The sequence below is a fragment of the Sinocyclocheilus grahami genome, unplaced genomic scaffold (genome assembly GCF_001515645.1).
Source record: "Sinocyclocheilus grahami isolate Dianchi unplaced genomic scaffold, SAMN03320097.WGS_v1.1 scaffold2641.1, whole genome shotgun sequence".
Lineage (NCBI taxonomy): Eukaryota > Metazoa > Chordata > Actinopteri > Cypriniformes > Cyprinidae > Sinocyclocheilus > Sinocyclocheilus grahami.
In genome coordinates this window covers 32,549-43,388 of record NW_015507820.1, presented here as the reverse complement: position 1 = coordinate 43,388, position 10,840 = coordinate 32,549, and the positions used below count along the sequence as shown (strand labels likewise).

Below are 10,840 nucleotides of genomic sequence, written 5' to 3'. Positions count from 1 at the left end.
TGAGTGTGTGTGTATGAGTGTGTGTGTGTATGAGTGTGTGTGTGTATCTGTGTGTGTGTGTATGAGTGTGTGTATCAGTGTGTGTGTATTAGTGTGTGAGTGAGTGTGTATGTGTGTGTGCGCGTGTATGAGTGTGTGTGTATCAGTGTGTGTGAGTGTGTGTGAATCAGTGTGTGAGTGTGTGTGTGTGAGTGTGTGTATGAGTGTGTGCGCGTTATGAGTGTGTGTGTGTGTGTGCGCGTGTATGAGTGTGTGTGTATCAGTGTGTGCGTGTGTGTGAGTGTGTGTGCGCGTGTGTGAGTGTGTGTGTGAGTGAGTGAGTGTGTGTGTGTGTGTGCGCGTGTATGAGTGTGTGTGTATCAGTGTGTGCGTGTGTGTGAGTGTGTGTGCGCGTGTGTGAGTGTGTGTGTGAGTGAGTGAGTGTGTGTGTGTGTGTGCGCGTGTATGAGTGTGTGTGTATCAGTGTGTGCGTGTGTGTGAGTGTGTGTGCGCGTGTGTGAGTGTGTGTGTGAGTGAGTGAGTGTGTGTGTGTGTGTGCGCGTGTATGAGTGTGTGTGTATCAGTGTGTGCGTGTGTGTGAGTGTGTGTGCGCGTGTGTGAGTGTGTGTGTGTGAGTGTGTGTATGAGTGTGTGCGCGTTATGAGTGTGTGTGTGTGTGAATCAGTGTGTGTGAGTGTGTGTGTGCGCGCGTGTATGAGTGTGTGTGTGAGTGTGTGTGCGCGTGTGTGTGTGCGCGTGTATGAGTGTGTGTGTGTGTGTGAATCAGTGTGTGTGTGTGTATCAGTGTGTGAGAGAGTGTCTGTGCGCGTGTATGAGTGTGTGTGTGTGTGTGTGTGTGTGTGTGTGTGTGTGTGTGTATCAGTGTGTGTGTGTGTATCAGTGCGTGTATGAGTGTGTGTGTGTATCAGTGCGTGTGTGAGTGTGTGTGTGTATCAGTGCGTGTGTGTGTATGAAAGCCTTTCCAAATGCTCACAGCGGGTTTGTGCTGTAGAAGAGGAAGGTGCCACTGTGAACATGATGTATAAGTCAGACCTCACCGAACCTCAGAAGCTCCGGAGAACAGATTGCAGGTAGGTGTTAATTCACGACGGTGTGTATTGAAATCAAAGGGAATGGTCGGCGTACACGAGACTTATTTATCGGATACGAGATTTATTGTTCCTTAAAAATGCATCATCCCAAAAATCTTACCGTGATGAATGGAAGATCAGATCGGCATTATTTAGCTTAGTACCTATTGCAAATGTACAGAGCACAGGGGAAACAAATACCTTATCGTTTACAGTAACTTGCAGTCTTTTGAAAACAGGATGCACAAGTAACAGCCAGAATTGCTTTGATTATTTTTCTCAGGGAATGCAAAAAAGAAAACCGCAAACTAAACATTCAGAGGATAAATTAATATCCTGAAAGGAAAAGCCAAACATGGTTGGTTCCGCCTAGCTGCCAGATGTGTGCGGATAAACAAACTGCGGATGCTGCGCATCTGTCCACGGAGAACTCCAAAGAACCGGACCCAACTTTAGTCATTGTGCAAAGTTATAATTTATATACCACCAACCCACGCGGAGGTAGGGAACGTTGACGTGGGTCTTCAAAGTCAGCATTTGTCGACTTCTAACTCTTAAAAGCAAGTGTTCGTATTGTAAATGAGTTCAAACGCACAGCGGGATCCATAAACTCCAGCAGGACGTTGTCTGAGCATCTGAATGTTGGGTCAGGAACGGATTCGGGCCGATTCGGTTGGTGCCCTGCGTTCTGATTGGTCAGCTTCGTGGAGGCTGTTTTATGCCGTGCATTAGGGGAATTATGAAGACCGAGATGTCATCTCCAGAGCCGAGCCGGTCTCCGGCGATTCTCCAGCCTCGGTCCCTCAAGACACCTCTGGCCTTCATCACCAGGTCTTGAGCTGCCATTGTGTACCTGAAAAACAACCGAGATGCTATTCAGCGGATACTTTTATAGAGAGTTCAAACAACAGATTCATCCCTCCAAGAGTAACCTGAGGTTAAAGGAAGAGTTCACCCGAACTTGAAGATCTAGAACAGGGTTGTTCCAAACCCCCTATGACTTTATGTTTTGCAAAACGTCAGAAGACGACAATGTTCAGCCAGTTTTGGAAGAAGAAGTAGAATATCATGAAGTGTCTTGATCAGTGGTGATGGTTCTTGAACCTACAGCCTTTCATAAACCAAAAATCAAGGTTCTTTATTGGAACTGATGGTTCCATGATGCACTTTTAACAGTCGTGGAAAGGTTGTTCATAGAGGTTAGATTATTCAAGTGTTCTTCGCACTAAGAAACAAATGGTTCTTTTAAGAACTGATCAACACTCTTAAAAATAAAGGTGCGTCACGATGCCACAGAAGAACCGTTTGGTCTAAATGGTTCCATAAAGAACCTTTAACATCTGGAGAACCTTTCTGTTTCACAAAAGCTTCTTTGTGGCGAAAGAAGGTTCTTCGGATTATAAAAAGGTAAGAGAGAGATGGTTCTTTAAAGGCTCACCGAACCTCAGAAGCTCCGGAGAACAGATTGCAGCTAGGTGTTAATGGGAATGGTCGGCGTACACGAGACTTATTTATCGGATACGAGATTTATTGTTCCTTAAAAATGCATCATCCCAAAAATCTTACCGTGATCAGATCGGCATTATTTAGCTTAGTACCTATTGCAAATGTACAGAGCACAGGGGAAACAAATACCTTATCGTTTACAGTAACTTGCAGTCTTTTGAAAACAGGATGCACAAGTAACAGCCAGAATTGCTTTGATTATTTTTCTCAGGGAATGCAAAAAAGAAAACCGCAAACTAAACATTCAGAGGATAAATTAATATCCTGAAAGGAAAAGCCAAACATGGTTGGTTCCGCCTAGCTGCCAGATGTGTGCGGATAAACAAACTGCGGATGCTGCGCATCTGTCCACGGAGAACTCCAAAGAACCGGACCCAACTTTAGTCATTGTGCAAAGTTATAATTTATATACCACCAACCCACGCGGAGGTAGGGAACGTTGACGTGGGTCTTCAAAGTCAGCATTTGTCGACTTCTAACTCTTAAAAGCAAGTGTTCGTATTGTAAATGAGTTCAAACGCACAGCGGGATCCATAAACTCCAGCAGGACGTTGTCTGAGCATCTGAATGTTGGGTCAGGAACGGATTCGGGCCGATTCGGTTGGTGCCCTGCGTTCTGATTGGTCAGCTTCGTGGAGGCTGTTTTATGCCGTGCATTAGGGGAATTATGAAGACCGAGATGTCATCTCCAGAGCCGAGCCGGTCTCCGGCGATTCTCCAGCCTCGGTCCCTCAAGCCCCCTCTGGCCTTCATCACCAGGTCTTGGGCTGCCATTGTGTACCTGAAAAACAACAGAGATGCTATTTAGAGGTTAAAGGGATAGTTCACCCTGTGTGTGTGTATCAGTGCGTGTGTGAGTGTGTGTGTGTATCAGTGCGTGTGTGAGTGTGTGTGTGTATCAGTGCGTGTGTGAGTGTGTGTGTGTATCAGTGCGTGTGTGAGTGTGTGTGTGTATCAGTGCGTGTGTGAGTGTGTGTGTGTATCAGTGCGTGTGTGAGTGTGTGTGTGTATCAGTGCGTGTGTGAGTGTGTGTGTGTATCAGTGCGTGTGTGAGTGTGTGTGTGTATCAGTGCGTGTGTGAGTGTGTGTGTGTATCAGTGCGTGTGTGAGTGTGTGTGTGTATCAGTGCGTGTGTGTGTGAAAGCCTTTCCAAATGCTCACAGCGGGTTTGTGCTGTAGAAGAGGAAGGTGCCACTGTGAACATGATGTATAAGTCAGAGCTCACCGAACCTCAGAAGCTCCGGAGAACAGATTGCAGCTAGGTGTTAATGGGAATGGTCGGCGTACACGAGACTTATTTATCGGATACGAGATTTATTGTTCCTTAAAAATGCATCATCCCAAAAATCTTACCGTGATCAGATCGGCATTATTTAGCTTAGTACCTATTGCAAATGTACAGAGCACAGGGGAAACAAATACCTTATCGTTTACAGTAACTTGCAGTCTTTTGAAAACAGGATGCACAAGTAACAGCCAGAATTGCTTTGATTATTTTTCTCAGGGAATGCAAAAAAGAAAACCGCAAACTAAACATTCAGAGGATAAATTAATATCCTGAAAGGAAAAGCCAAACATGGTTGGTTCCGCCTAGCTGCCAGATGTGTGCGGATAAACAAACTGCGGATGCTGCGCATCTGTCCACGGAGAACTCCAAAGAACCGGACCCAACTTTAGTCATTGTGCAAAGTTATAATTTATATACCACCAACCCACGCGGAGGTAGGGAACGTTGACGTGGGTCTTCAAAGTCAGCATTTGTCGACTTCTAACTCTTAAAAGCAAGTGTTCGTATTGTAAATGAGTTCAAACGCACAGCGGGATCCATAAACTCCAGCAGGACGTTGTCTGAGCATCTGAATGTTGGGTCAGGAACGGATTCGGGCCGATTCGGTTGGTGCCCTGCGTTCTGATTGGTCAGCTTGGTGGAGGCTGTTTTATGCCGTGCATTAGGGGAATTATGAAGACCGAGATGTCATCTCCAGAGCCGAGCCGGTCTCCGGCGATTCTCCAGCCTCGGTCCCTCAAGACACCTCTGGCCTTCATCACCAGGTCTTGAGCTGCCATTGTGTACCTGAAAAACAACCGAGATGCTATTCAGCGGATACTTTTATAGAGAGTTCAAACAACAGATTCATCCCTCCAAGAGTAACCTGAGGTTAAAGGAAGAGTTCACCCGAACTTGAAGATCTAGAACAGGGTTGTTCCAAACCCCCTATGACTTTATGTTTTGCAAAACGTCAGAAGACGACAATGTTCAGCCAGTTTTGGAAGAAGAAGTAGAATATCATGAAGTGTCTTGATCAGTGGTGATGGTTCTTGAACCTACAGCCTTTCATAAACCAAAAATCAAGGTTCTTTATTGGAACTGATGGTTCCATGATGCACTTTTAACAGTCGTGGAAAGGTTGTTCATAGAGGTTAGATTATTCAAGTGTTCTTCGCACTAAGAAACAAATGGTTCTTTTAAGAACTGATCAACACTCTTAAAAATAAAGGTGCGTCACGATGCCACAGAAGAACCGTTTGGTCTAAATGGTTCCATAAAGAACCTTTAACATCTGGAGAACCTTTCTGTTTCACAAAAGCTTCTTTGTGGCGAAAGAAGGTTCTTCGGATTATAAAAAGGTAAGAGAGAGACTTTGACTGAATGGTTCTTTGTGGAACCAAAAATGGTTCTTCTATGGCATCGCTTGAAGAACCTTTTGAAGCACCTTTATTTTGAAGAGTGAATGGAAAATTCTTTGTGGAACCAAAAATGGTTCTATGGCATCACTTGAAGAACCTTTTGAAGCACCTTTATTTTTAAGAGTGAATGGAAAATTCTTTGAGGAACCAAAAATGGTTCTATGGCATCACTTGAAGAACCTTTTGAAGCACCTTTATTTTTAAGAGTGAATGGAAAATTCTTTGAGGAACCAAAAGTGGTTCTTCGCTTAGAAAACCACTTTAAGCAAAATCACATTCTCTTGTACGCTGCCCAAAATAACCCATCACGGTGTGCAGGGTTGCACGAGTAGATGGTTGATGCTCAGCCAACGCTGAGGAACCTGCCTGTGCTGGTCATCAGGGTCACAGTTTCCAAGGAAACCAGATACCGCCTCTGCCACTTCCTGATTGGACAGCACGTCCCAGAGTCCATCTGTAGCCAGGATCATGACGTCATCGGCGCCGTGCTCAAACTGAGAGAGGTTATAGATCTTCACCTGCAGAGATCACAACATGCTTCAGTGCTATTATAATGCATTAACACGGACGTGCACGTTGTTATGTTTTAATGCGGCAATAATTAGTGCATCAAATGATTTTAAATGGCTGTGTAGCTTGTCAACTGTAGACTTCTATAACTCTATTGTTTAGTGTGATTAGCATCATTAATTTAATTATTTTAGGGGTGTGCTGATATTAAAATTCAGTAAAACTAGTGATTAATGGACACTTATAAATTAATGGAAAAAATGTCAGAAAAATTAATATTCATTTTAGGATTTATATATATATATATTTAAGTATTTAAGAAATGACAGATTTGCAAACAAAATTTTAAGTGAGCATTAATGCATTATTTTCATTGCAAGAACGTGGTAAAAAATCAATTGCAGTCAAATAAATATATTTAAAAGGACTAAAAACGATTAAATCTATATAAGATTTATTAGGTAGCATTAAATGACAGCTCAGGTAATCTAAATGTAAAAAGGGTAAAAAACTAAAACCTATGCACAATTATATTTTCAATATAAATCAATGCTGATTAATTTAAAAACTATGCATAATATTGGGTGATAACGAATATGGTGCTTAAATATTTAATAAATAATTGAAGGAACATATATACGTCTTGTTGTATTGCTTCTGCCGCCGCTGTCACTCGTGGATTATTGCTTTAGTTATACATGCATCTGTCCTGACAGACTCAAACCTTCAGTGTTTTTCTTTAAAGCTACATTTCAGCTTTAACACAGACCGGCCAAACACGCTCAATCCCATAAGCCTGTTAGTTCTGGTCTCTGGTGCATTATCTCGGGCAGACAGAGATCGTGTCTCAGTGAGCGTGACTGCGGAACGATTTCATCAGAGTCGCGCTCTCACTGATCCACATGAACACACCTTCCAGCTAGTTCACCAGATGCTCAAGACTAGTTTTGATGCTTAAAGTGGGAAAAAAAACAACAACATATATATATATATATATCTCAGATGTTTTCCCCAACAATTCTGTACTAATGCATGAGAATGAAATATATATATATATTTAAACAATTATTTAAATTATAATATTAATCATAATGTAGCCTAAATAATTGTTTCCATCTACAAAAATAACAATAATATTTACAAAATTAGATAATTACACAAATGAATGAATTGATTCAACATTTAAATAATAATAATTTATATTTAATTATAATACGTATTTAATTACATATATATATATATATATAATAGAATAATTACATAATAGATAGATTAAAATTAAAATAAATTTAAAAATAGATTTATTTTAAATAAAATAATACATTTAATCCAATATTTAAATTAAGTTAAACAATTATTTAAATTATAATTTTAATCATACAGCCTATATAGCTATTTTATTATGCAATAATAATAATAATACATTTAAATTAATAATTTAAATTATAATATTAATCAATGTATTGAAATATAATTATTTCATTATGCTTAAATTATATATATATATATTTTAATAACAAATATATTACATATAAATGAGCATAACTGCATATTCAACATAGTAACAGATTATATTTTACAATAATATATACACAATTAATTTTGTTTATAAATTAACATGTATTCAGTATTTAAATACATATTTTATTTAGTTTTTTTTTTGTTTTTGTTTTTTACAATTACCATAACTATACATATCTAGAATATATGTATTTTATAATAATTATATATTAGAAAGATAGACAGATATAAATAATAATAATAATACAAAAATAATATTATTACAAATATTAATTTAAATTGTTTATATATTAATAAATTGTATTCAAAATTTCAATGAAATGCATAATGCATTAATATTTTTAAATTATTCTATACTTTTAACTAAAAGATATACCCTATAACACACGCACAGACACATTATTAGATATAAAGATAGATAAACAGATAGAAATCATATCTGACGCAAGTGTCTGGTTGTCCTCGGTGACCCTTCCTCGACCTCTGACCCAGTATTTGTGCAACAGACCCAGCCAGACTCCAGCCGCACGCATAGCTGGCATACTTCTACTCGTTGCACAAGCACATAACGAGGGGAAAAGTGCACAAAGGAGGAGGAATAAGAAAAACAGATCAAAGAGAAGCCAGAAAACAGAAAAAACTCCGCTGCAGCCGGCGGGATGAACCGTGGATGAACTTTACACAGCGTGCGAATTAAAGATGAAGAGAGCTGCAGAAGATTCCAGAGCGGAGCGACTCGTGTCGCTGGAGGAATCTTTATTCTGACGGGATCCAACTGTGTTAGAGGCAGCGAGACGGTGAACAAGCACTGGAGCAATAGACAATATTCGGCTGAGATGCAACTATTTGAAAATCTGGAATCTGAGGGTGCAAAAAAATCTAAATATTGAGAAAATCATCTTTAAAGTTGTTCAAATGAAGTTCTTAGCAATGCATATTACTAATCAAACATTAAGTTTTGATATATTTACGGTAGGAGATTTACAAAATATCTTCATGGAACATGATCTTTACTTAATATCCTAATGATTTTTGTCATAAAAGAGAAATGTATAATTGTGACCCATACAATGTATTGTTGGCTATTGCTACAAATATCCCCCAGCGACTCAACACTGCTTTTGTGCTGCAGGGTCACATATGTGGTTACTTCAGTAAGCAGAACAGACCTGATTTCTGATCCAGAAACCCTTACAAAAGTACCGCGGTGGTACCATGGTAATACCACAGTAATTTGTTATACAGTAGACACTGATACAGAACGATCCCATAATTGTTTACCGCTGTATCTTCGAAGTCTTGACCGTTCCTTTTCCAAACAAACAACAAAACATGATAACACCATGATACCATGTGAAACACAGTAATACCACGGTAATTTGTCCAATATCATGGTAATACTTACACGCGGTAAAACCATGGTACCATATCCAAATAACACAGTAATACCATGGTATCTTCTTTAAAAATCATGATATACAAAATAACATGGTAATACTATGACACATGGTACATTTTCCAAAAACATAGTAATACCGTGGAATATATATATATATATATAATCGTGCAGCGCTATCTCACGGCACACGTTCTCACGCAGTGACAAAAAAAGAGGAGACTGATGACAGACCAAACAGAGCAAGTTACTTTTGGTATGAAACAAGTCTCAGCTTTCAAATTTGGTCATTTTTTTAATAAATTGCATTTTGTGGCTCTTTAATGTGTGGTGACAGATCGCTGCAGCACGTGAACCGATCATCTCATCTTCTACTAGTTATAGCACAAAATAAACATGAATGAACCGCTTGTTTCAACTGCGGAAAGACATCAATACTCCATTTTTCAAGATCAAGTCCACCAACGTTAATCTACTCTCCATTATGATTGGTCAGATCGCCTGTCAATCAAACTCCCAGGAAAGGGTGAATTGGTTCCAAAAGGGGGTTTCCATAGAACCACCATTTTTGGTTCTGCAAAGAACCTTTCAGTGTGAAGAACATTTAAAAACTCTAAAGAGCCTTGTAAGGTTCCATGGATCTTCATGGAACCAGAGACGCCAATAAAGAACCTTCATTTTTAAGAGTCATGTAAAACAAACCTCCTAACAAATTTCCTCTAGTACAGAGGGAGCGAGCAGTTTTTTTCTGCTCTGGTTGAAAACAACTAATAATACACATGCCCTCAACCAGCTGCTTCCTCAGACTCCCTCGTGCTGCCGCCGCAGAGTCGTTTTTGATATCGGCTCCCGCCGAAGCCTCTAGCCTCCCACAGACGGAGGAGAGAACTGAGCATTATCGAGTCAGAGATTCAGAACAGATGCCTTGTGAAGCTGAGACCTCCTCGAAGAAGACTGGAGGCCGAGCTCTTCCTGGTTTCAGCCGTCACAACAGACTGATCTCAGTTCAGCACCACACACTGAACACATTAACACCCCGACTGGAGCACGAACGCTGCAGGATGGCCCACACACACACTCACATTTAATACTAGTGCTGGAGGCTGAAAGGAATAGTTCAGCCAAAAATTTAACTTTCTGAAAATGTACTCGCCCTCAGGCCATCCAAGATGTAGATGAGCTTGTTTTCTTCATCAGATTTGCAGAAATGTAGCATTCCATCACTTGCTCAGCAATGGATGTGAATGGGTGCCGTCAGAATGAGAGTCCAAACAGCTGATAAAAACATCACAATAATCCACAGCACTCCAGTCCATCAGTGAACATCTGAAGAAGACAAAAGCTGCGTGTTTGTAAGAAACAAATCCATAATGAAGACGTTTTTAACTTCAAACCGTCACTTCTGGTCAGTCCATAATCCATAATAACGCTTCCTCCAGTGAAAAAGTCCATCTCCCGTTGTCTCTCGCATCAAAATCCATCCACATATTTGTTTAGAGCTGTTTTAGTTTGTAAACAGTGCTTGATCTGCGCAGATTTCCCTCTGTTATTATGGACTCGTATTTTGGCTTAAAGTTAAAATGCCTCAATGATGGATTTGTTTCTTATAAACATGCATCTTTTGTCTTCTCCAGATGTTAACTGATGGACTGGAGTGCTGTGGATTATTGTGATGTTTTTATCAGCTGTTTGGACTCTCATTCTGACGGCACCCATTCACTGCAGAGCATCCATTGCTGAGACACTGATGCAGTGTTAATGAAAATTATTCGTCAACGACATTTTTTTCACTGACGACAACGAGACGATAACGAACTAAAACTCTTTTTGAATGACAAAAACTATGATGAAGATCTATTGACATTTTCGTCAACGAATAAAGAGGAAGAGATTCACTCAGAACGAATCTTCTGTGTGGTTCGGAGGTTAGATGCGTACATATGAACCGGCGGGACATAAGCTAACACACACTTGCTGCACGTCTCATAAAACATTCAAAAATGTCAATATGTGGGAGTAAGAGAAGAGCAGACGTATGGATAAATCTGACGACGCAAGAGAGAATTCAATTCGGTCCGGTTTTCAGAGCGCAGACACTGAAGCATAACGTTACACACACAGAAAGCGCCTCTCACAGCGCTCGCGCGAG

The 10,840-nt window shown here is 40.2% G+C and overlaps 1 protein-coding gene across 1 annotated transcript in view; it reads right to left on the bottom strand.

The window, feature by feature from the left end:
- Positions 1–3,683: 3,683 nt before the first annotated feature.
- LOC107575441 (protein phosphatase 1H-like) overlaps positions 3,684–10,840 on the bottom strand; it is a 23,956-nt gene continuing 16,799 nt past the window's right edge. Inside the window, exons 8-9 of the mRNA XM_016261819.1 lie at positions 5,631–5,789; positions 3,684–4,650 (exon numbers count right to left, since the gene is read on the bottom strand). Of these exons, the coding sequence (XP_016117305.1) occupies positions 4,494–4,650; positions 5,631–5,789 (316 nt within the window). The 3' untranslated portion in view covers positions 3,684–4,493. The remainder of the gene's footprint in view (positions 4,651–5,630; positions 5,790–10,840) is intronic.